Source organism: Bos taurus, chromosome X, assembly GCF_002263795.3.
Source record: "Bos taurus isolate L1 Dominette 01449 registration number 42190680 breed Hereford chromosome X, ARS-UCD2.0, whole genome shotgun sequence".
NCBI classification, from domain to species: domain Eukaryota; kingdom Metazoa; phylum Chordata; class Mammalia; order Artiodactyla; family Bovidae; genus Bos; species Bos taurus.
In genome coordinates this window covers 110,944,885-110,968,595 of record NC_037357.1, presented here as the reverse complement: position 1 = coordinate 110,968,595, position 23,711 = coordinate 110,944,885, and the positions used below count along the sequence as shown (strand labels likewise).

General features: G+C 34.3%; 1 protein-coding gene across 10 annotated transcripts in view; it reads right to left on the bottom strand.

Moving 5' to 3' along the window:
• The window catches only part of DMD (dystrophin), a 2,236,915-nt gene that overhangs the window by 1,336,166 nt on the left and 877,038 nt on the right, over nt 1–23,711 (bottom strand). For all 10 annotated transcript variants that reach the window (XM_024988361.2, XM_024988358.2, XM_024988360.2 and 7 more), the window contains 5 exons: nt 22,956–23,111; nt 18,147–18,317; nt 9,963–10,142; nt 9,547–9,675; nt 7,703–7,873 (listed from right to left, as the gene is read on the bottom strand). In XM_024988361.2, coding sequence (XP_024844129.1) covers nt 7,703–7,873; nt 9,547–9,675; nt 9,963–10,142; nt 18,147–18,317; nt 22,956–23,111 — 807 coding nt within the window. The remainder of the gene's footprint in view (nt 1–7,702; nt 7,874–9,546; nt 9,676–9,962; nt 10,143–18,146; nt 18,318–22,955; nt 23,112–23,711) is intronic.

The following is a 23,711-nucleotide window of genomic DNA, read 5'->3' as shown; positions in this document are numbered from 1 at the left end:
CTTTGAAAATTTATTAATCATTACAATATTGGTATAGATTTAAAATTAAATAAGAATAATCTATGGAAATCAAAATAGATAAAGTTTCAAGGATCAGTAACATCCTATGATACAGAAAAGACACAGTGCTGATATGATATAAAGTTATTTCAAATCAAAATATCTGGAGAGGAAAGAAAACTTACAAAGGGAAATAAGTGTACTGAAAGATCTATCTAAAACAAAGGTAATCAGATGAAGTAGTTTATAGATTTATTCATTGATTTATTTTAAATTCATAAGAGATATATCCAAGGAACATAGACATAATATTTTAAAGATAAAACAAACTGACTTGGATAACTGACATTTCATTGGCTGCATTCTTTAATATTAGATCAGGTACTGGCTTATCTTTGATGCTGTGAGGATAAAAATGTGAAATTGTGGTAACTTCCCAAATTTGTAAAGCTAATTAAGAGACATTACATAGTATATCTGTTGGTTTTGAATTGATAAGATTAATGTTATGGTCACACCTTTTAGATTTGGATATAAAATACACTAATTGGTTAAGACATGTTGGTGGTTCAATAATCACCACACTTTCTACTTTTTATTGAGAATAACTTGAAATACTTTTCTATCTCATGATTATATACATTTAGTAGTAGCAACTGAAATAGCAGAGGAAAGGACTTAACTCTAAAACATAGGGGGAGACTGATGAATTAAAAATATTACAGCTGGAAAACTGTCTATCTTTTTCTTGTTTCTTTCTTCCTTTCTCCCTTCATTCCTTTATTCATCTCCCATTTCTGGTTTTTGTTTAATTATAATTATTTTTAATAGGAAGAAGTACAAAAATCATTGTTTTAAGGGAGACTAGACATTTTCATATTAAAGCATAACAGACCAACAAAAAATTATCTGATGATACAACTAGAGATAAGAACGTATGCTGAGAGTCAGCATGTTGGAGTGGACAAAGTGATGAATTAGGATCTATGTTTTTTAACCAGGCTATCTAACGGAGAAATAGGGCAACTCCCTGGCTCTCTCACAACCCCTGGTAAACATCTGAAAGTTCTGGTCCAAGGAATAATTACTTTTACATCTGTTGACTGATTGGAGGAATCATTTGCCTTTTTTAAAGTATCATGGTCAGAAATCACTAAATCGCTTTAATCATTTTAAATGTCATGCTAATAGGACCTAGTTAGTTCTAGCAAATGACCCTGCTCACCAAACTCAATTAACAACTACTTTGAAAATACTGTAAATGATCACAAAAGGAATGTGTTATCCAAGTTCCAATAGAACTAATTTTGTTACAGAGATAGGATATTACAAATGTGCAAAAAATGTTGTTAATATAGAAATTCTGTTGGTAGGCTAACAACTTGCTTATTTCAGTGAAATAAAATTAGCAGGTAGAGTAATACAAAGTCTGGGTACTAATTTATTATTTGAGGATTTTGGCTGTGATTATTCCATATGTAATACTTTAAAATTATGTGATGGCTATATATATTTATCTAAGTTTTCATCTATGCCTTTTAAAATAATATCTTTGTAGAAAATTTTACTAAAAACATATTTGTATAATAAGAACACCTGTACCAATTAACAGACAGTGTTCTCTTTTGTCAGAGAAGGTGTTACATTAGAAATAGACTACAAAGGGGAAAAAGATAAATGTATTTGTATTGATAAAGCTGATTATTGAAAACTGACTTTCAGTTAAAATTCTCAAATCCATTGAATCTTAGATTTCTTAGGTCACATTCATAAGATGGATTACTTATTTCCCACTGATGTTTTGGAAGGTCACAGTATCTAAGATATCCTTAAATTATTTATACTTTTCACATATTAAGCCACTATTTAAGATAAAATTAGATGCAACCATGTGTTTTTCCTGATATATTCTACATTAAATGAAAAACTCACTGGCTCTCTTATAGCCATGTATATTAATAAACACATATACATATACAAAAGTCTCTGATGCAAAGAATGATTACTTTTGCACCTGCTAACACTGATTGGATTGGACTGATTGGAGATCAAAATCTTGACACTTTATAATATTACAGCAATAATATTATGAGTATTTGCATATGTGATAGAAGATCATTCAAATCTCATGTTGTAATTACACACACACACACTGCTACATGGATTTCAAAAGCAATTTTAAGACCCATGTGGAAATTAAGGAACATATTGTATATAATACCTAATGACACATAATACGTAATGACTCATTGGAAAAGACCCTGATGCTGGGAAAGATTAAAGGCAGGAGGAGAAGGGGACAACAGAGGATGAGATGGTTGGATGGCATCACCGACTCTATGGACATGAGTTTGAGTAAGCTCCAGGAGTTGGTGATGGACAGGGAAGCCTGGCGTGCTGTAGTCCATGGGGTCGCAGAGAGTTGGACATGACTGAGTGACTGAACTGAATTTAATGGCACGTAAATCTATTTTAATAAAGAATGAAGACATAAGAAAACAAGTTCACCTTTCTTTTGTTTAGTACCAATTACACAGTCAATATGTAACATTTTAGCTCCACAGAAATGTGAAATATTTCTAAATCTCTAGAAGAAATCACAATCTATGGAAATCATGTGTATAAGTTTCATAATAGTTTCTTACCAAGTAATGCAATTGCTATATTAGTAGGACATAGCTAAAATCTGTTTATTCAATATGCTTTTAAAACTAAGTATTACAATGTGACAAATATATCTTGATGTAAATTTTATTCTGTCTCAGAGACAGCCTTTCACACTTAGTTAGTATTCACTCCTGACTCAGTTTTCATTTCCTCATCTTCTTGGCCTTCATATAGTGATTTACCTCTAGGCTAGTTCTCAGCCTAGCTTCTAGACCAGTGGTTCTCAGAGTATGGTTCTTAGATTATTAGCATCAATAACATCTGAAAACCTGTTGGCCATGAAAATGATCAGCCCTCACTAAAGGCCTACTAAATCTTAGTCTTCAGGTACACAAAGTTTAGAAAGTCACTTCTATAGACGGTCATTTCCTTTCCATTCCCCAAATACCTCTTTATTTCAGTTTCTCACTGTTTCTCATGTAGACTACTGTGATGGATCCCTAATTGGTTTCCCTACTTCCTGTCATTATTCGGTTGAATTTTCTTCACAACTCCTGCAGGGGTAATCTTTCAATAGTGCATGAAAAACAAACAAAAATCAAGAATTCCTCAATGCATACTGAATTAAGCATACATCATTAGTCTGGTTGTCATGACCTCTGCCCAAACTATGTCTCATCATCCTTTCCAGTCTTATCATCCACGCCAAGTTTCGTACTCCATGCTCTATTCCATAAGTAAACCGAACTTACTCTCCACTGAACATACTATATGCTCCTGAGGTTTTGTCATAGATTTATCACAATTGTTACCTCTTCTAGGTTGCTGGAGTGGCTGCTAAATCCACTCAGCATACACTCTTTGTCAGCCCAGTATCCATGAATATATCTAACTCCACCATTAAACAGTAAGCTCCTTGAATCCATCACATCTTACTTAACCATTTAGGTACCACAGTAGCAAAATTCATGACCTGAAAGTGCATGATTGGTAAGCACTCATTCATATTCGTCCCTTTTTCTAACCCCTCCTTTATTAATTTTTTTTAAAGATCTACCTCAAATATCTTATTTCTCAAATTGTTGACTGTCCTCTCCAACTCCGTTTCTCAGATGATGAAGACAGATAGAGCTTCCAAGTGCAACAAGACTAAAGGAGTCTGTTTACTTGTGCCTTCCTGTTACCCATTCCAAGCTTTTTTCTCCTGCCACTTTCTTTTGCTGATAGGATTCCCCACAACCACCAGCACACTATGCTACCATGTTCTGAGGGTTTAAATCAAAAAGAGTTAAGTCATGGTGTCTTTCTCCTATCTTTAGCCAGGGTTCTGACATTATGGCTGATTGATTTTTTATAACTCTGACCCTCCCCATCAAAACTGCCATCTTCTCAAATTGATTTCATACATACTAGGAGAGATTAAGCATTCTCAAGCCACAAGATACTACTGATTAACCTAAATGAAATGAGAAGAGATAGCATTTCATTTACTTTATGGACCCTATTTAGGACAATTAGAACTTTCCAGTTCTTAAATTGGTTCCTTTGATAATCTGTAAGGCTGGCCTTTGCAATGGAAATCGCAAAGGCACAGGTTCTTGGCCTCTACCCATTCCAGCAGAGACCAGAAAGAGGTATCAGTTATTCCTCCATTTTCCTCCATTTCTTTTTCTCATCAATTTTTATTTCAACTCTCAAAATTCAGCCATTAAGTCTAATATAGATAATGATGGAAATTATTATTTATATGAATTATTTTGACCACTTTATATAATTTATAATGATTTTAAGATTTTTTTCAATATATACTTTTATATATCTTAGATCATTTGATCCTCACCACAGTCTTGAGCTTAAGATAATATAGGCATAACCTTACTACTTTTCTGGATAGAAATGAGGTTCTGTGAGGTAAAGGATCAAATCCAAGATCACGCTCCAAGTATTCTGGCTTGGAGTTAAGAACTTTTCTTCTCACCACAATGTTTCTCACTGATATAATTAAAATTACTGCTGCTGAGAACTGCAGCTGATGGACAAGTTCTCAGCCAATCTAAACCGAGGAACCCAATATACATTGCTTTCTAGACTTTGGAATTTCTTGACATGGACAGTCCTCACAGGACACAAAGTCTTCACCAAATAGTGAATCCAGACATTATCAATGAGTTCTCACAGTAAATTTCTGCTTTACTCAATTGCCCTTTCTAGTTGACCTTTAAAAAGGATCCTGAAATTAGTTCTTAAACTGAGTTCTCTCCATATTCACTCCCAGTTGATTTCTGCTTATTTTATCATGGTAAAATTTCTCCCAAGTTTTTCTACTAAGGGAAAACTACACATATACTCAACCTTAAGAAAGTCATTCTCCACACAAGTCTTACCTTCCAGAAGCCCTACTCTAATAGGAACTGGACTTTGAGATCAAATGCTATTCCCAAGAAATCCAGCACTGCACATACAAGTCATTACATGTCTCACTGCACCAACAAAGTTTAGAATTATCAGGGACTATTACAACTAATCAGTCTTAAATTTAACTAATCCAACCCAGAAATTTTATATTGTGTTCTAAGCACATAACTTATACCCCTGAACCTCATCATAGGAAGAAGAAAGATAAAAGATCAGAGATTCCACCATCCAGTAATTCTACGGTTATCCATTTTATATACTCAGTTCTATATAATAATTCCTTTTGGGGGGGATAGTTTTCCTTTAAAAAACTACTTATCTAGTTCAACCCCCATATCTTATAAACACTGAAATGGAATTACAGAGAGATCGCATGTTCTGCCTAATGTTGACAAAGTTCAGAAGTCCATCCATCTCCTATGTCCACTGTTCTTCCTATTACACTATGTGATTGATGAGACCACCTCATTATTAACTGAAAATCTCCATGAAGATGTACTAGTATTAAGCATATGATATGACTGCAATAAGTAGTTAAACTTGTGTTTGTAGACATGTATTTTTAAGCAAGTATCTTTAACATTCTTGTATATTCCCATACTTACAAGCACAATGGACACTCAATACCATTAGATGATACAATGAATAAGAAAAATATCACATATGTTCTAATGACATATTTTTTGGTTCATCATGATGACAAAGCTTAATTATCTCTTCAAAGACCCCAAATGGGGTCACTGTTGCATCCAGTCATCTCTATCAATTTAGTGTAAAAGGAGTACTTTGAAAGGTAAAAATGACTGTCATCAATTAATATATAGTTGAAAATATTGATTTAAAATCTCATATGCTTTTATTCAGTATGAGTAATAAAAGAAACACATCAAGTGACTCACCTGACACATGATATCTGGAAGTATACTGACACATTCTTACAGAAAGTAGAACAATTCAGAAACTTCTGTTGGTCATGCTATGTCAGTTTGTATGGCACAGGCTGACTTCTACTTATTATTCAATACCTACAAGTCACAATTTTGTGACATAATTTATCTCAATCTAACTGCTGAAAAAAAATCAAGAAAATAATACCCTGTCTGCCCTTAAATATTCTCTAGCTCAGTGATTTATTAAAAAGTATGATGGGAAGAATACAAAACTTAGTAACGAAGCATTAGCAATAATCTCTCAGATGAATGAAATAACTGTTGGTTGTTTAACTATTACTCATCTAATGATATCTCCAGAAGTAATAACTGTTTATTTAAACTGCAGAGTAAATTCTTACCAAAAAAAAAAAAAAAAAACTATGAACTGAAAATAAAATTTTAGAGCCTGTAAGGTGTTTTTCAGGTGAGAACCACTACTTAAAATAATATATAAATGAGCAGAACTAATTAAGTTAACTATTACAAATAAAAAGAAATGAATTAAGGTAAGTGAATACCTTTTTGCTTTGGGTAGGAGACTTTTCAAGAGTAATTATGTTTCACATGCAATAAAGTATTTAAGTTTTATATCATATTTCCATATATTTTAGGAATTCCTTTATATGTGCTATTATATATAACAGTGAAACATGTAATGCCTTAGAAGATGTAAATCATGCTATTACTGAGTGTCTATAATTATTAAAACTATTTTTCAAACATATTCTAACTTTCAGGAATCAAAACTTACCTGACATCACATCACATTTACTCACAAATGCTGCAATAATGTTATTCTCATTTAAGATTATTTCTAACAATTATCTGTATATATAAGCACATGTGTTTCATTTACATACATTTTTGTATTTGAAAGCATATCATATATAGTGAAAAATGTGTCAAACCACATTTTATAAATTTGGGAGATAATGCCTTACATTTTGACACTCCCCCAAAGAGCTGGAATTCAAGAATACTGAGTTTATATAGTTTTGCAAGCTACCTATAATATTTTTGCCCTCATTATATGTTATACAAATATAAAGGGTTCTCATGCAAAAGTTCCATATACCCTGGTTCTTCATTAAATAGAGTAAGTATAAATAGACATATAAAATTACAAAATGAGGATATATAAGCTTTGCAATTATCTGTCTTCATGGCTTGCATGTCATTATAATCTAATGGATTTTATCACAGTAAGAATCGGCAACTAGCAAGAGCAAGTTAAAATACACACGTATACACACATGTGCGCAACCAGTAAAGATGTACAACAACCCTAGATCATGCAGAGACATACAAGGCCTCATTTTGGCTATTTCTTCCATATTGTACACAAGCAATATTATATTTGGCAAAATATGTCAGTAGCGCTTTCTTTAGATGTATGTCTTTTGTGCTTTTTGTTGTTGTTGGCCTGCAGCATGCTATTCGTTACTGTACTGTAAGTTAGCCCTGAAAGTACATATATAAAGCAGTACATACGGAAACCAGTTCTAGAAGGGCTGTGCCAAGACAAACAAAACGACAGAGAGAGAGGGACACAGGGGCTAGGGAGGAAGAAAGGGAGACAGATTGATCTCCCATGAGATTCAGTGGTAAAATTTCTTTAAATACATTTTGGCCTTCATTTTTCTTTTGCAAACTTTGCTGTGGGGGTGGCCTGCCCCCTTCAGAGTACTGCGCAACCTTCGCAAGAGACCATTTATCACTAGTTTCCACCTTGGAGCAGATCTTCCTACCTTTCCAGTCTTAATTCTGTGAGAAATGGCTGCAAATCGATGGTTGAGCTCTGAGATTTTGGGCTCTATTACTTTCCTGCAGTGGTCGCCGCGGTTTGCCATCAAGTTTGCTGCTTGGTCACGCGTGGAGTCCACCTTTGGGCGTATGTCATTCAGTTCAGCCTTTAAGCGCTATATTCCATGAGCAAGAGACAGGGCTTGAAGTTAGTAATTCAGTGGAGGTTGAAAGAGACCGAAAGAGCAAGAAAGCAAAAGAGAGTGGGGAGGGGAGAGAGAGAACTAGAGAGAGGGTAGAGAGACAGAGAAGGAAAAAGAACACATGCAGAGAAAACCAAGGGAGGAAAAAGCCAACTTCCATAAACAGGAGTAAAGTGAAAATGTGTGTGAGCTCAGGAAAATAGGTCACTGTCCTTGCTTCAGTTTGATCTAAGTTTATTTAAAGCATTTCCTTAGTCTGAAGAAGGACAAGGGATGTTTTCCTGATTTTTCTATGTTGCCAGCAACAATTGTTGTGTCTTATATTTAGTCGTACCTTTCCTCAATTTCAAAGCTGTGGAACAACTCTAACACATGCTCAGGAAGAAAGGGAGCTGAAGAACAATTTTCTATTCCTTCCGAGGACTTATGAATTCCCTTTTGCTTTATCGTATCGATTGTCACAGAAAAATAATGGATTTTCTAACAGATAGGGATTCTGTGTCACAGACAGAGTGACTGAGGAAAGCTGAGCCTGACAGAGGGGGTTGGAGAGGCTATGAGTGAAATAACTCAGTTCCTATTTTTCCAAAGACCCTGAAGGAATTTCTCTGTAAGGTGACATCCCTTACCTACACATCCAGGGAGAAGGAAGAACAAAAGAAGGTACAGACAATAGAGCAAGTATGTTTGGGGCACAGCCTGCAATACATTTATAGTTTTTCATTACAAATGAATTGCAATCTATAGAATATATTGATCTCATAAAAAAATGAACAAATCAATTGTATAGACAGAAGCTATAGTGTTTGAGGATTCTTTAAATAGTAACCCACTAATCAAATAAAATTATTAAAAATTTCAACAAAACAGAGGAAGGCATTGTTTAATTTATGAGATTTGTTCAAATGTAATTCTTCCTATTTAATTGGAAAAGATGTCATCAAATAAATATAATATACCATTAATATGATATATTTGCATATTATAACTCTCATTCTTCTTACAGGAACCTTTTTTTTTTTTTTTAAAGTAAAGGCTAAGTTGCCACTAAGAAAGACAGCTTAGGATGTCCTAATAATTGGTTTTGACACAAAAAGAGAGAACACAAAGCCATGTCTACTTTACATGTAGTTAAGAATGAAAAGTTCAGTTTTACATAAGCTCAGTATTGTTACTAAGATTTAGACTTTGTATAGGCAAAATGTATACAGATTGGACGTCTGGTGTTTATTCAGATGGGCTGTGAATGATGCAATGAAACTAATCTTTGTGTTAGGCACAGGCATATAGAACTAATACTAAAATTGGCATGATTTGCCATATAACACCAAAATGAATCCAAGAATTCTTTTCTTATCAGGTTTTTAAGTTGTGTGTAATTAGCTGACAGATCAATATGGACAGATGTCCAGATCACAGAGCTCTTCTAAGTCATGAACTCTCATTCAAATTAAAGAAGTAGGGAGGGAAGGAAAGAAGGAATTAAGGGAGAAAGGAGACCGGGAAGGAAGGAAGGAGAAGGAAAGGAAGAAAAGAAGATATTTTTCACTTTTAATAAGAAGTCCCTGGCATCTTTTAGGACAAAGATGATTAATATAACTGTTGTGTAGTGTGAACATTACTCATCATAAAAGTTTATTTGCTACCTTTAGCATGTCTTCTTTTTGCTGTGGTTTCTTTTTCTCAGATTCATCCAGAAGTGCATCAGCTTGAATGATCCACTTTGTGATATGATCCACATTCTGGTCAAAGGTTTCCATGTGTTTCTGGTATTCCTTAATTTTACAGAGACAAACCATGACATAGTATTAGGCAGACAGTATTTTTAAGTATTTGTCCTACTTTGCACAATTCTAAAATACAAAAATGTAGTAGCATACAAATTACTTTTACGTTCAATCTCCATACAGAACATAAGTATGGAAAAATATAATGTAGATATTGAAAAAGAATCAACATTTACATGGACTTGAGGATTTTGTGAACATAAAGACTATTATTGAAAGTTTCTATAATGTCTCTCTCATGACGGAGAAGGGTTGAAAATCTTTCATCCTCTTACCAACAAAAGGTTTAGCCACTCTTCTGCTCGAGAAGTGACGGCTATCCAGTTACTATTCAAAAGACTCAGTTTATCTTCGACCAAGGTCTCCTTCTTGCCCAAAACCGTTTTCAAGGCCTCTCCTAGCTCTGTAATGCTCTTTAGGTGAACCTTCTGTTTCTCAGTCTCTTTCTGAGTAGCCTGTAAAAAGAACAGCATTTGAGCCTCACATAATATATTGTAGCCTTAAGATTTAATGCTTTTGAAATGACTATGCATCTAGTTACTATGGTAAGATTTTTCAAGGGTTTAAACTTTCAACCATATCTTTGGGAATGATGAAAATCATATCCTATATATTGCAGTTCTCTACAGAGTATGTATGGATATGTATTTACACATAAACATGATTGATGCCATACTTATTTATGATTATATACACTTAATAAGCATATATATTATCAATCTAAACATATTTATATTTACTTAATTTGTATATGTATTGGATAAATGTAGATCTTGGAAAACCCATCCACCAATAAGCAACTGCTTTTAGAAAATTCAGCAATTTTTGCTCTCTTGAATTGCTATAGCAGGAATTTGTAGATTTTTAGTGCCACAAACCTGTTTGACATCTGGCAAAACTTAAATATCCCTTCTCATAATAATGTTTTTAAAAGCATAAAATTAGATACACTAGATTTTAAATAAAAATAATTACACTATAATAAAATATAGAAAATATATTTTTTAAATTTATGAGGTGGCAATAAATGTTTTCTTTCCTAACATGTGTAACTATAATGATCTAGCAACAGACATTTAGGATAATTTCAAAGTAGTGATGAGCACAACTGGTGTTCTGAATTATACTGAATGACTAGAATGTCATATAAAATTATCTTTCATTAATTTATCTGTGACTGGTGGCAAATTCACAGGAATTACTGATATCACTAGGGTTTGTTGCTCACACACATAACAAAAAAGTGCTTAATTTCAGTTAGAAGTAAAGAGATACTATTAAAATCCCTTAAGAGAGCACCAACACTTTCTAAGACTTATTTTCAAACCCCCAAACAAGCACATTCAGTATTGGAAATTACGTAGAGAGTTGATGGGAAATTGATCCTAATACAAACATTTACTGTCAGCTCTGTCTACAGCCCTTTTTTGTGACGTGTCACGGTGAACCACATGACCCTCCTGCATTTCCCTGCCTCTACTCTCGCCCCTCCTCATCCACTCCCCCATCTCTCCCCTACCCACATACAGTTGTTGACATTCCCTGGTGGGTAAGTTTGAGCCAAACAGATACTCTCTCAAGAAGTTTAACTAAGAGATACAGAGATTAGGGTAACACCTCAGCTGAGAAATCATTTAGAATGAAGCTGATGTCTTTACCATAGCAAGTCAAAGCCACAGTAAGACAAATTCTTACTGGGAAACAGCAATGACAAGAACTGGAGGGAGACCTTTTGCATAGAGGAACATGAAATATATGCACAGAGAGTAAGAAAAGTGGTTCAAGTAAATGAGAGAAAGGTGGTCCCTAAGAGCATATATCCTTAGTTCTAGATGTTCTCAAAATGCCTTTTCTATATTTGTAATACACCAAAATAATTCTTACGGTTGCCTTTCCTCCATATTATCAGGTCCTAGTCTACTTGAAATATATATAAATCTACAAATACATACACACACACAAATACCAAATAAGGAAGGGGATAAATGAGGCTAAAAGAGGGTATAAACTAATTTCTATACAAAAGACAATCACTGTTTCTTCAATTCTAAGATAGGCTTTTCTATTTGTATTTTCCTTTTTCAATGCAAAAATATTTGAACTTAAGGTAATTAATGCTCAATGAACTTATCAGCTACCATGCAGAGGATTATTTGTAATGTAGGTGTCATCTGTTGTACATGAGTGAGCACAGCAGTTCATAAAATGAATTCCTTCACGTATTAATCCTAAATGCTACGGAGCGCCTGTTAAATGCATCACTGTTTCAGCAGGGACATAGGGGATTTTACTCAGCATTTTTTATGAAATTATGAGAAATGCTGTTTTGGGGGAGAAAAAGTCATTCTGGATTTTGACTTGTGAGTGTCACGGACTAGATTTCAGTCCTTTTACTCCTTTTGCCTGTACCCTTTGTTAGTACACAATCTTTACAACTATATGTGGTGGTCATTGTTCTAGGTACTGTGAGTAAAAGGATGGAAACAAAGTCCTTACCCTTATAAAACTTATATTTGAATATAAAAAACCATGAAAATATATGCAAATGATCATTTCCTACTTCCTGCATTCCAAACTACTGCCCTGTCACTAGAGTTCATTTATTTGTAAAGGTAACACTTCACAAAGTTAAATCTTAATTTATATTTGGATCACTAATTATTCCTAAAAATAGCTTCAGAAAGATGACACTAAGTTTAAGCTTTGGTATAAAAAGTTATGTACACAGACATCTGTCCCTTCCCAGATCAGCCAAAGTGATGAAAGGCGATGGAAATTCCCAAATCTCAGAAGACATCAGAGAAGTTTTGAATTTAAGGAATAATGGTGCAAACAGTTAAGGGGTCCCAAACAACTATTATGCATTAAAATCTACCCAAATTCTCCAGCTACTTCTCAAGAGAAAATGTTTAATGCCCAGTGATATTTCATTCAGTTAATGAGCATAAGAAAACAAAACATGTGGACTAATGTTTGATTTCATTTCAGGGTTTTCAATGTTAACAAACTCAAGTATGCTGAAGTTAGCACCATCATGAATATGAACTTGAAAAAAAAGTAGTGATCATTGTAGTAGTTTAAAACTGCTTATGGCTAAAAGTGACTCAGGAGAAAAATACACTCCTTTTGTAAAAAGACCTAAAGCTGAACATTTACATGTAATATTCAAGAACAAACTAGTATTGAATCACTTGTATAAATACTATTTTGGGTTAGGAAATATATTGTGCTTGTTTACTGAATTTTTAAAAAAAATTTCCCCACAAAAGCATTTTGAATTAATGGCATGGCTTACAAACAATAAATTTTAGATTTTAAGAAATTTACTGAACTTGCTCTGTGATGTGGACTTCAACTTTGATGAGTCAATGAACATCAGATGCTTAACACTCACTCTACACTGTGACTTTCACTGCCAGAGATAAGGAAGGAGGCAATCTTTGTATACTCTGCTCTAATGTTATCTAAAGTGTAGCTGTAGAGAAAAGTTGGAATGCAATCATTTTGCTATCATATTAGAAAGAACATAATTTGGAGGAAAGGATAATTCATGGCTGGGATAATTCATGGCTGGAATAAGTGTAAATGGCTTCAAGGGAGAGGTAATGCTTGAAATCAGAGTTTACCATAAAGGGCTGGATGGTTTAGACTGACTAAAGACTGTATAAAATGATAAGAAAGTATGAAGGTTGGAATGAAATGCCACCAAAAGGGGAATCAGTTCAGTTCAGTTGCCCAGTCATGTCTGACTCTTTGCAAGGAAGAGGAAAAGGGGAATATGGGGCACTAACTGGAAACTAAAAACATATATTTTATGATGTCAAGGAACCATTTTCCCATACATTAAAAGCTTCCTACAACAGAAGAACGTCCATACTTGCAGATGTATTGAGAACTGAATTACTAAATTCAACTATAGCTACTGTGTTGGTCATTCTCGTTACACCCTCACCTGGTACTCTTTAAGAAATGTAGACTTATGGGGTTGATGAGATGGATAAATCAAATTGAAAATGTATTTCTTCCTCTTAAAATGCATTAAATCCTCAGCATACATGTTCCCTTCTGTTGCCTTATGAGGTGAGGGTTGGGGAGGGTTTTGGAAGGTCTACCATTTTGAACAGGCAAGTTCAAATTCAATGATTAAACTGAATAAATTGAAACTCAGCTCTTTTAGTTTTTTCAATCTTACAGTAATGTGACAACTTCTAGGATCAATTTTAAAGCTGAATTAAAAGCACAATTATGAACACTCAGTTTTATTTTGACTTATGACATGGTAGAAAGAAATCTGAGTACTGAAAAATTGATGCTTTTGAACAGGGTGTTGGAAAAGACTCTTGAGAGTCCCTTGGACTGCAAGGAGATCCAACCAGTCAATCCTAAAGGAAATCAGTCCTGAATATTCATTGGAAGGACTGATGTTGAAGCTGAAGCTCCAATACTCTGGCTACCTGATGCGAAGAACTGACTCATTGGAAAAGACCCTGATGCTGGGAAAGACTGAAGGCGGGAGGAGAAGGGGATGACAGAGGATGAGACGATTGGATGGCATCACCAACTCGATGGACATGAGTTTGAGCAAGCTCTGGGAGTTGGTGATGGACAGAGAAGCCTGGCGTGCTGCAGTCCATGGGATCACAAAGAGTCAGACATGACTGAGCTACTGAAATGAACTGAACTGATGCCATGGTCATAAGTCTTGTTTCAGGAGTTTTAACAGCAGCTAAATGTGAACTATCCACTGGTGTTCTTAGGTTTTATGATACAGGAAAAAAATGTCAGATAACAGTAGAACTCAATGTAGATTTAAATTGTCACAACACCATTTCCATATGTCTTCCTTCCTTTACTAGGATGCTGCAAAATTCTTGTTTATTTGATCTTCTTTTATCTCTTGTGCAAGTTCTCCATATAAGAAGGGTTGACTAACCAATAAAAGGTATTTTAAAAGGTTACCCTCCCCATTGAATTCTGCCTTCAGTCAGTCTGCATAAATATTATACCATTTCTGGTCATCAGATATGAGACAGAGTTTTTACCTTTAGCTACAAAATATATTCATGGGAAGAAAGTGAACAAATTATCACATTACCACAATTCTAACATGTGCATTTGTACATATTAAAGTTTCTGAAATGAGATAAAACTTGCAATCTATATTCACATTTAAGGGAGTGGTGTTTCTTTGATCCACAACATCTATAATTAAATCAAGTGTATCACTTGATCTCATATGTCTTAAATGTGATAAAATATGATATTAGTTGTTTTTTAGGCCCCAACACTACTGTCATGGTTTGAGGATTAGAACACATTTTATTATTAGGCTAATGTTATGGAATAATATAATGATAAATTTTAAGACTATAAAACAGTAAGGAGTGGCTTTTATAGTAATGTGCATTGACTTTTTATTAATAATGTATTGTCTATGAAAAAGAATTTCATGAAGGCAGAATATGTAGAACAGAAATTATAGCTATAACTATAATGACAGTGAATAGTGACTTCAGTGGCATTTAACAGATGTTCTATTTTCTAAGTAACAGCTGCTTGATGCATTCATTGTACCAAGTTAATGATCTGCTAGTGTTATTTCACTTCACAGATAAATTACTGTGCTCTCTTTAAAAAAAAGATATGCAATTTTTCATGGGAATGATAGTGCAACAGACTTTAGAAATAAGTAATAGTTCTCATGCTTTTACAGTGAAGAGGAATGATAAGTTGAGGCAATTATCCAGATAATCTAGGACCAGAGGCCAGATCTCTTTAAACTGTGAAAGGTGATTGTTTGAGGAAAAAAAAATACAGGACATGGTTGGCTGAACTGAACATAGATTTCCTAAGACTGCTTGTATTGCATTAGCTAATAGGTCTCAAACTGTGCTGAATATTAGAGATTTAGAGACACTGACCTCACAGTCCAATTAAATCAGAATTTCTGGGGGTGGGCCCTCAACACTGATAGGCTTTTAAGGTTCTCAGATGATTTCAGTGTGCAACCAACACTGAGAACCACTGGCGAAACAGAATGATACATTCTGTCACGTGACTGTCATTAAATTTTAGGAATAAAGTGCAGCCAAAGGAGAGAAGGATAACTGAGTAAAGTTATAATTGTCGTTCTTAATGTTGACTATTATAAACACTTGTCCCTGAAATACATGTGAAAATCATGACTCGTTACATCAGTGACTAGACATCAATTGTTTTGTGTTATTTAATACTCAGAGTTAAACTCAGCGTTTATGTACGTGTATGTGTGTGTGATTCTCACAGGTAACTCTTGGTATCCTAAGACTGTGTTAAGAAAAACTAATGGGCAATGTATGCAAAATGGTAAATATGAACTATCGAAAATGCTGAAGGATTTAAACTATCAAAGGACCAATTATTTTTCTAGGGAATTATATTTAACCATTTTAATCTTTAGCTAACACTGTGGATATTAAAAGGCTTTAATCTGGCAGAATTATTTAACTGGCTTTGAACTTTTGACTACTGAAATTAAATGAGGAATAAAAGAAATCTCTTAGTGGTTAAAGTCAGTAAATCATGTAGATTAAACTTTGCTGAAGCTTATATTTTTCCAAACATAATGATCATCAGAGATATAAACTTCTATTTAATTACATAAATATTTTTCTATGGTTAGATTTTTGTGTTCAACTGATAGGCTAAACAATTGTAGCCAGTAATGGGATAGTCAGAATTGATTTATTTAAATCTGTCCTCCAAAAAAAATTAAAAAAAAATAAATAAATAAATCTGTCCTCCAGAATGCTTCCTCTGTGTCTTCATTTTAGAACATTACCTACTCATCATTTCATCAGGACACTGACTACTCAGCCAGACGGAGACATCTTTTGCAACCCTCCTTGAAGGCTAGATACGATCATGTGACTCAGATCTACCAAGTGGAATTCTGGCTTATTTCTTACAGCCACCTAGCCTGCACTTAAATACATGAATGTTATTGATTCCCAATAAATAGAAATATAATGTTTGTTTTTGTGATAGGAGAAAAAGAAAAGTAAGGCCAATGTAACTTTTAATCTGTATGCTCTGTACACTCACTACTCTAATGATTTCACAATATATATGATCCTGAACTAGTAACTGTAAGTCAATATCTTATCTCTAACAAATCTATTCTGAACAGGAAGAAAAAAGAAATTCATTCTCTACTGTTTATTTGAAAATAAAGTGTAGTTAATAAATCTTTACAACTGCATGTCATCCAAATCTACATGAAGAAAATCAGTTTTCAGTTTTGGTCTCACTGTAGGACTAAGTTTTTACATAATGCAATTAAAGTTCCCAAATTTGGTTAATCCAGATATAAATCTTGCATTAAAAATAAAGCACAGATATCTTAAACATATAGTTAATGCAGGCATGGGTTTGTTAATTTTAAAAAAATTGAGGAAGCGGGTTGTGCTATGATTGATTTTTTTCTAAGTGACCAGTGGCTTGGCAAAGTTTAAGGTGAAAACACACTATTAATATCAACTATTTAGTTTATATCAACATACTTTCAAGTAATCCAGTAATATGTCAACTGAAAAAAAAAATTAAGCTATTGGTGCTTTGACCTTGAATTGTAGAGAACAATGATGTCTGACTGGCTGTCAGAGAAACACTAAGAATCCACAAGCTGAGGATTAAGAGAAACCCAGGGCTGTTTGGGGAGAAGGCAATGGCACCCAACTCCAGTCTCTTGCCTGGAAAATCCCATGGACAGAGGAGCCTGGTGGGCTATAGTCCATGGGGTCGCTAGGAGTCGGACATGACTGAGCAACTTCACTTTCACTTTTTACTTTCATGCATTGGAGAAGGAAATGGCAACCCACTCCAGTGTTTTTTCCTGGAGAATCCCAGGGACGGGGGAGCCTGGTGGGCTGCCGTCCATGGGGTCGCACAGAGTTGGACACCACTGAAGCGACTTAGCAGCAGCAGCAGCAGCAGGGCTGTTTGGTGGTGGAAATGACAGGGGCCATAAAGACCCCATGAGATTTTTTATGATTGTGACATCAATAACTTGCTCATCTTGCAAGTTTGTCCAGCCTAACTGTCTGAAGTCTCTGCATCTTTGCCTTCCTCATGGTTGTGGGGTCCATCTGAATAGTCTCTCTTAACCAAGCTAGGGAACACAGAGTCACATCTTTGAACTGACTTTCTGACTAATGATGTATATATATTTTAGGGACTTATTCAGAACCTACCTAATTCTAAATGACCATTGGAGAAAATCTTGCTGAAGGTTCCCACTGGCTTTAGTGTGATTCTGAAATATACAGTTCAACTACTGATGAATTTTTGAGGAAAGGGAAAATGAAGCATGATAATATTTACAGTTCTATTATTGTTGTACATTAACAGCTCCTTAAAAAATCAAATTACACTATGTCCTCATATATGTTAAAAATAACCTTCAGTGATATGGGTTTTACCTTTCCCCAGGCAACTTCAGAATCCAAATTACTAGGCATTCCTTCAACTGCTGATCTCTTTGTCAGTTCCAAATCTGTAGCTGCCAGCCATTCTGTCAAGGCATTCATTTCCTTTCGCATCTTACGGGACAATTTCAAGCATTTCTCCAACTGTTGCTTTCTTTCTGTTACCTGAAAAGAATGACCATAAAATGTAATTTGGTTTACTTTTTCTTTTCTTTTTTTTTTTTGTTGATATATGGCAAAACCAATACAATATTGTAAAGTTGGTTTACTTTTTCAATTCAAGTTTAATTATGGCTACTTAATTGGAACTTTCATATTTTTGTCATTTTAAAATAACCTTCTTCTTACTTGAAAAAAATCATATTTTAGAAATATTACGTATTCTGAATATTAATAGTGAATAAACACAGTCTATGAAAGATGAGATCCTTTATCCAAAAGATAGCATCCTGTATCAGGGAGAAAGAAAAGCTACTATTATTTTCTCTAATATAAATAAAATTAATTTATGGCCACAGTTTTTAAATAAATAAAAGGATATAAGTCAAACTGAAGACATGGCATGTTTCTTTTAGAAAACCTTCAATCATCTGTCAAAGAGATGGGCAACATTTACAATCCTCTATATGGGTGTTCTTTGGAGGGACTGATGCTAAAGCTGAAACTCCAATACTTTGGCCACCTCATGCAAAGAGTTGACTCACTGGAAAAGACTCTGATGCTGGGAGGGATTGGAGGCAGGAGGAGAAGGGTACAACAGAGAATGAGATGGCTGGATGGCATCACTGACTCAATGGATGTGAGTCTGAGTGAACTCCGGGAGTTGGTGATGGACAGGGAGGCCTGGCGTGCTGCGATTCATGGGGTCGCAAAGAGTCAGACATGACTGAGCGACTGAACTGAACTGAACTGAACTGATATACAAATGAGGCTCGCCCTTGCTGTTAAGTAATCAAAATGGGCAAAAAATACTATTTGTCTCAGAGGCAAAAATATTTGTAAAATATTTAGAACAGTTGATTTTATTGTCATTGCATCATTGAAGTGTCTCACTTTAGCACAAAAACAACACAATAGGTCACTTTCTCCTTAAACATTAATTTATCATTTAAAGGGAGTAAAAAAGTTAGCACCATAACACAGTTTTACCCTCATTAATAGAGAAAATCATGATTTAATCCTGTGTTTCAGTTCTCAGTGTTTAAAACTAAGACTCTCAAAGTCAAATTCTTCCATGTTCTTACACAGAGAATGAACAAATTTGTGTTTCTCCACCACTCTTCTGATGTTCCTACATCTTAGGAATGGGTTGGTTGGCTTTAATAAAAAGCCCAGAATCTATTATCTCTTGATATATATGTGGGTGTGTAAACAAAAATAGAATAAATAAAAATCCATGATATATTAGCTCTGAGAAGATATACACACATATATATTTTGTTGCTGTTGTTTAGTCTCTAAGTCATGTCTGACTCTTTTAGTACCCCATGGACTGTAGCCCACCAGGCTCCTCTGTCCATGGGATTTCCCAGGCAAGAATACTGGAGTGTGTTGCCATTTCCTTCTCCAGGGAATCTTTCTGACTCAGAGATCGAGGTCGAACCCACATTTCCTGCTTAGAGATGGATTCTCTACTACTGAGCCACCAGGGAACCACCCCCCCCATATATATATACACATATACATATACATATATATATATATATTTTTTTACAACCAATAATGCAGCCATAAGCATGAAGAAATAGCACAGTGAAGATTTTTTTAATTAAATGTTGCAATGAAAATAAATACCCTGAAATTTTGAGACAAATACAAATATTCAACAAAATTTGCTTCTTTAACAGAGGTGTGCACACATTTGTTGAAGCTGCAAATTCAATGTTTGTTTTACAGATCTTTCCTACTATTCTTCCCTTCAGAGAAGTGAAAGCATTTGCCATTTTGAGTGTAAGGATTTTATTTGTGTGTAGCAGGAAAAAATATACACCTTCATGGTGTGTTTCTATGCATAGTTATTTTTTCTATGCATTATTGATAGAAAAGAATTCTAGATTCAGTATTTCAAAGAAATTCTATCTTCCCAGAGCTCATGCCTTATTGATTTTTATTTATTTGATTTTGTTTATATCCAGCTAAATATGTTTTAATAAAACAGGAGATACTGCCATCTTAAGGAAAATTGAGTTTTACACTTTTTCTTATTTTGCTGGAGAAATGATACATTTAAAATAGTGCCACCTGCAGTAGAAACTTTCAGCCATCACTGTTTCATGAACACTTAAACATGTACCTGAGGCTGACATGAATATTGAGACTTTGAGTATGAGCATTTGAAGTTGCAATGAGTATTGCTATTTATGTATATTGTCATATAATTTAAAGTATACAAGGGCCATTTAAGGAACTGTAAGTATTATTATATCTATATTGCTAGGTGTAATATCTCTTGATGAAACGAAATAGATTTAGATAAGAAACTCTTTGATTTTTAGTCAATGAACAATTAAGCTAAGTTGGTAATATTAATCAAACTAATGAAACTGTTTTAAGAAAAGGATCATGGATGGAACTGAAATTCCTGCAAATCGATAAGTTGAAACCTAAGCCCGCATGTGACCTGTATCTGAATACAGGCTGTTTAGAAAGTAATTAAGGTTAAATGAAGTCATAAGGATGTGACCCTAATCAGACTGGATTATGGCCCTACTAGCAGAGGAAGGAAAAGTTATCCCTCCCACTCTTTCCATCCCTCTCATCCTCTTCTTTCCTCCCCCCCATCCCTCATACTCTCCCTCCCTCTCCATTGTGTAAGAATACAGTAAGAAAGTGGCTTTCTGCAAGCCAGGGTGAGGGTCCTTACTAGACTGACACCTTGATCTTGAACTTCTTAGCCTCCAGAACTGTGAGAAACAAAATATTCTTGTTTAAGCCACCTACTCTATGGTATTTTGTCATGGTAGCCTAAGCTGATTAATACAAAAATTAACATATATAGACTGAACTGAGGCAAGTAAAAATGATATAAAATCTGAATATGATTAAAATAGAATGGCTTGTATATTTATACAAAAGGATAATAGATTAAGATATCCCATTTCCTTTGTTTTCATAAAAGAAAACCATCACTGCTGAAGGTACTTAGAAGATTTAAATATGGACATTTTTTTCTCAGGAAGGGAATATGTGACTTTGCCATTTTCTGTAATATGATATGTATACATATTCCCTTTACCACTAATGTTTCTAAATCTTTATTTCAAAAATAAATGCCTGCCCTACATTTTTTTCAGTGTTCTGTCATGTTTTTAAAACTAAGTATGATTTCTTAGTAATCATTCATTTTGCTTTAATGATATTACTTAGTGCCAAATGGGTAGATAAACATACACTTTCAAACATGTATTTTCAGGAATAAATAGGTCTTTATATCCTCAGAAGAACCATTCACTCCTTAATAATAATCAACTCAGGGCACTAATAGTCTTCTAATGTCATTTTTACTGTTCTAAATTCTAAGTGATTTATTCTACATTATTTATGTTAAATTTTGGAGAAGGCAATGGCACCCCACTTCAGTACTCTTGCCTGGAAAATCCCATGGATGGAGGAGCCTGGTAGGCTGCAGTCCATGGGGTCGCTAGAGTCGGACACGACTGAGTGACTTCACTTTGACTTTTCACTTTCATGCATTGGAGAAGGAAATGGCAACCCACTCCAGTGTTCTTGCCTAGAGAATCCCAGGGACGGGGGAGCCAGCTGGGCTGCCGTCTATGGGGTCACACAGAGTCAGACATGACTGAAGCGACTTAGCAGCAGCAGCATATTAAATTTACTCTTGCAAAGACCTTGTGCAAATTCTTCAAGGCAAAGAAAAGGCCCAGGCAATAATTTATACTTGAAAAAGCAGACTCTTTCAAAATATGTGAAATATAAATTAGAAGGTTTTTAAAATAAATAATTTAGACTTTTTAAGATATCAATTGTACATAATTACTGACTCTTGCTTTACAATATATAAGGAAAGTGGGAAGTGCCCAGTGTTTATGGTTTCAGACTGTCAACTAATAAGAATCATTATTTTCAGATTTTCATTTGAATCTAAAATTCACTTTCTCTCAGTGATAAGTAATTTGCAATTCGTAGCTTTAGGTCATAACCTTCAATCTACTTTCAGGGTGCAGTATTACAATTCTGCCTCTGCATGGCTAGTCCTCAAATGTGGGCAAGCATTTACATTTGTGTCTAAGATGAAGTGACAATTTTCTCATTGATGTTGTTATATTAAATAAAATTGGAAACCTGAGCTGTAAAAATATTAATAGACTCTTTTCTCCAAATTGGTCTCAGTAAAGCTGTTTCTATGTAGAATGTATCAATTCCATTATACCTAAAAATAAGTAGGCATCTTAGTTTATAAAATTACCAGCCTTTCAGTCATCACAAGTAAATATATACAATGAAAAGAAGGGACAGGTTTAGAACAACGGAACTCTTTCAGAACTATCTGATGGACCAATAAAAATGCCTCTGAGTTTTATGTATTTTTTAATATGGTCTGCAATGTAGAGACTCACTAATTATTGTTTCTAAATAAGAATCACACATGGGAATGTATCTCTATGTATGTATATATGTCTGTCTGTATGTATATATATCTGTATCCATGTATACATGTATCTATCTGTAGGAAGTAAATGATTTAGACTTTCTAACATATCAATCGCACATAATTACTGACTCTTGCTTTACAATATATAAGAAAACTGGGAAGTAGCCAGTATTCATGATTTCAGCACACACCTTTGCTCCCAGCTCATTATAATGCAATTTCAAAGCCGTTACTCTTTCATCAAGCTCTTTAGGGTTTTCCGTCTGCTTCTTCTGTACAATTTGACGTCCAGTTTTAATCACCATTTCCACTTCAGACTTCACTTCACTCAGACTTTTATACAAGTTCTAAGTTAAAACATAAAACAAAATAGAATAAGCAATAGTGTCTGATTCATACTATCATTAAAAAAAAAAAATTTGAGTAGAGATCACCTGAATTGCTATTTTATGGTTTCAGTTTTAACAAAGTAGCATTTTGCAGCTGTGGTCAATATTTAGCTTTTGAAATTTCTTATTGATTTAATTCTTCTAGTTGTAATTACATGTACATACACAGGCATGCATATTGTGCAGCTATTCTTACCAAAGTAAGGGTACATCATGCATATATTTAATTCTTCATCCCATGTTTACAAAGTTCATTTTTAAAAGCTATATGACTTCTATTTTAAACTTTGTAATTATATAATTCTAGCTGTGACTTGGGAAAAATTCATTTACTCATTCCCCAGGTGTTTATTGAATGCCTATTTATACTAGACAGTATTTGAGTCACTAGAGAATCAGTGGTGGCCAAGCTAGACACTATTCTCACAGTGCTACGTTATAGTCGGGTTAAAATGTCTGAATTGCCAGATTGTAATTCTAACACATATTAAATCACATAAAAGGAGGGAATATAATCTTAAATGTTAATAAAATGATATAAATTTATTTTCTTAATGG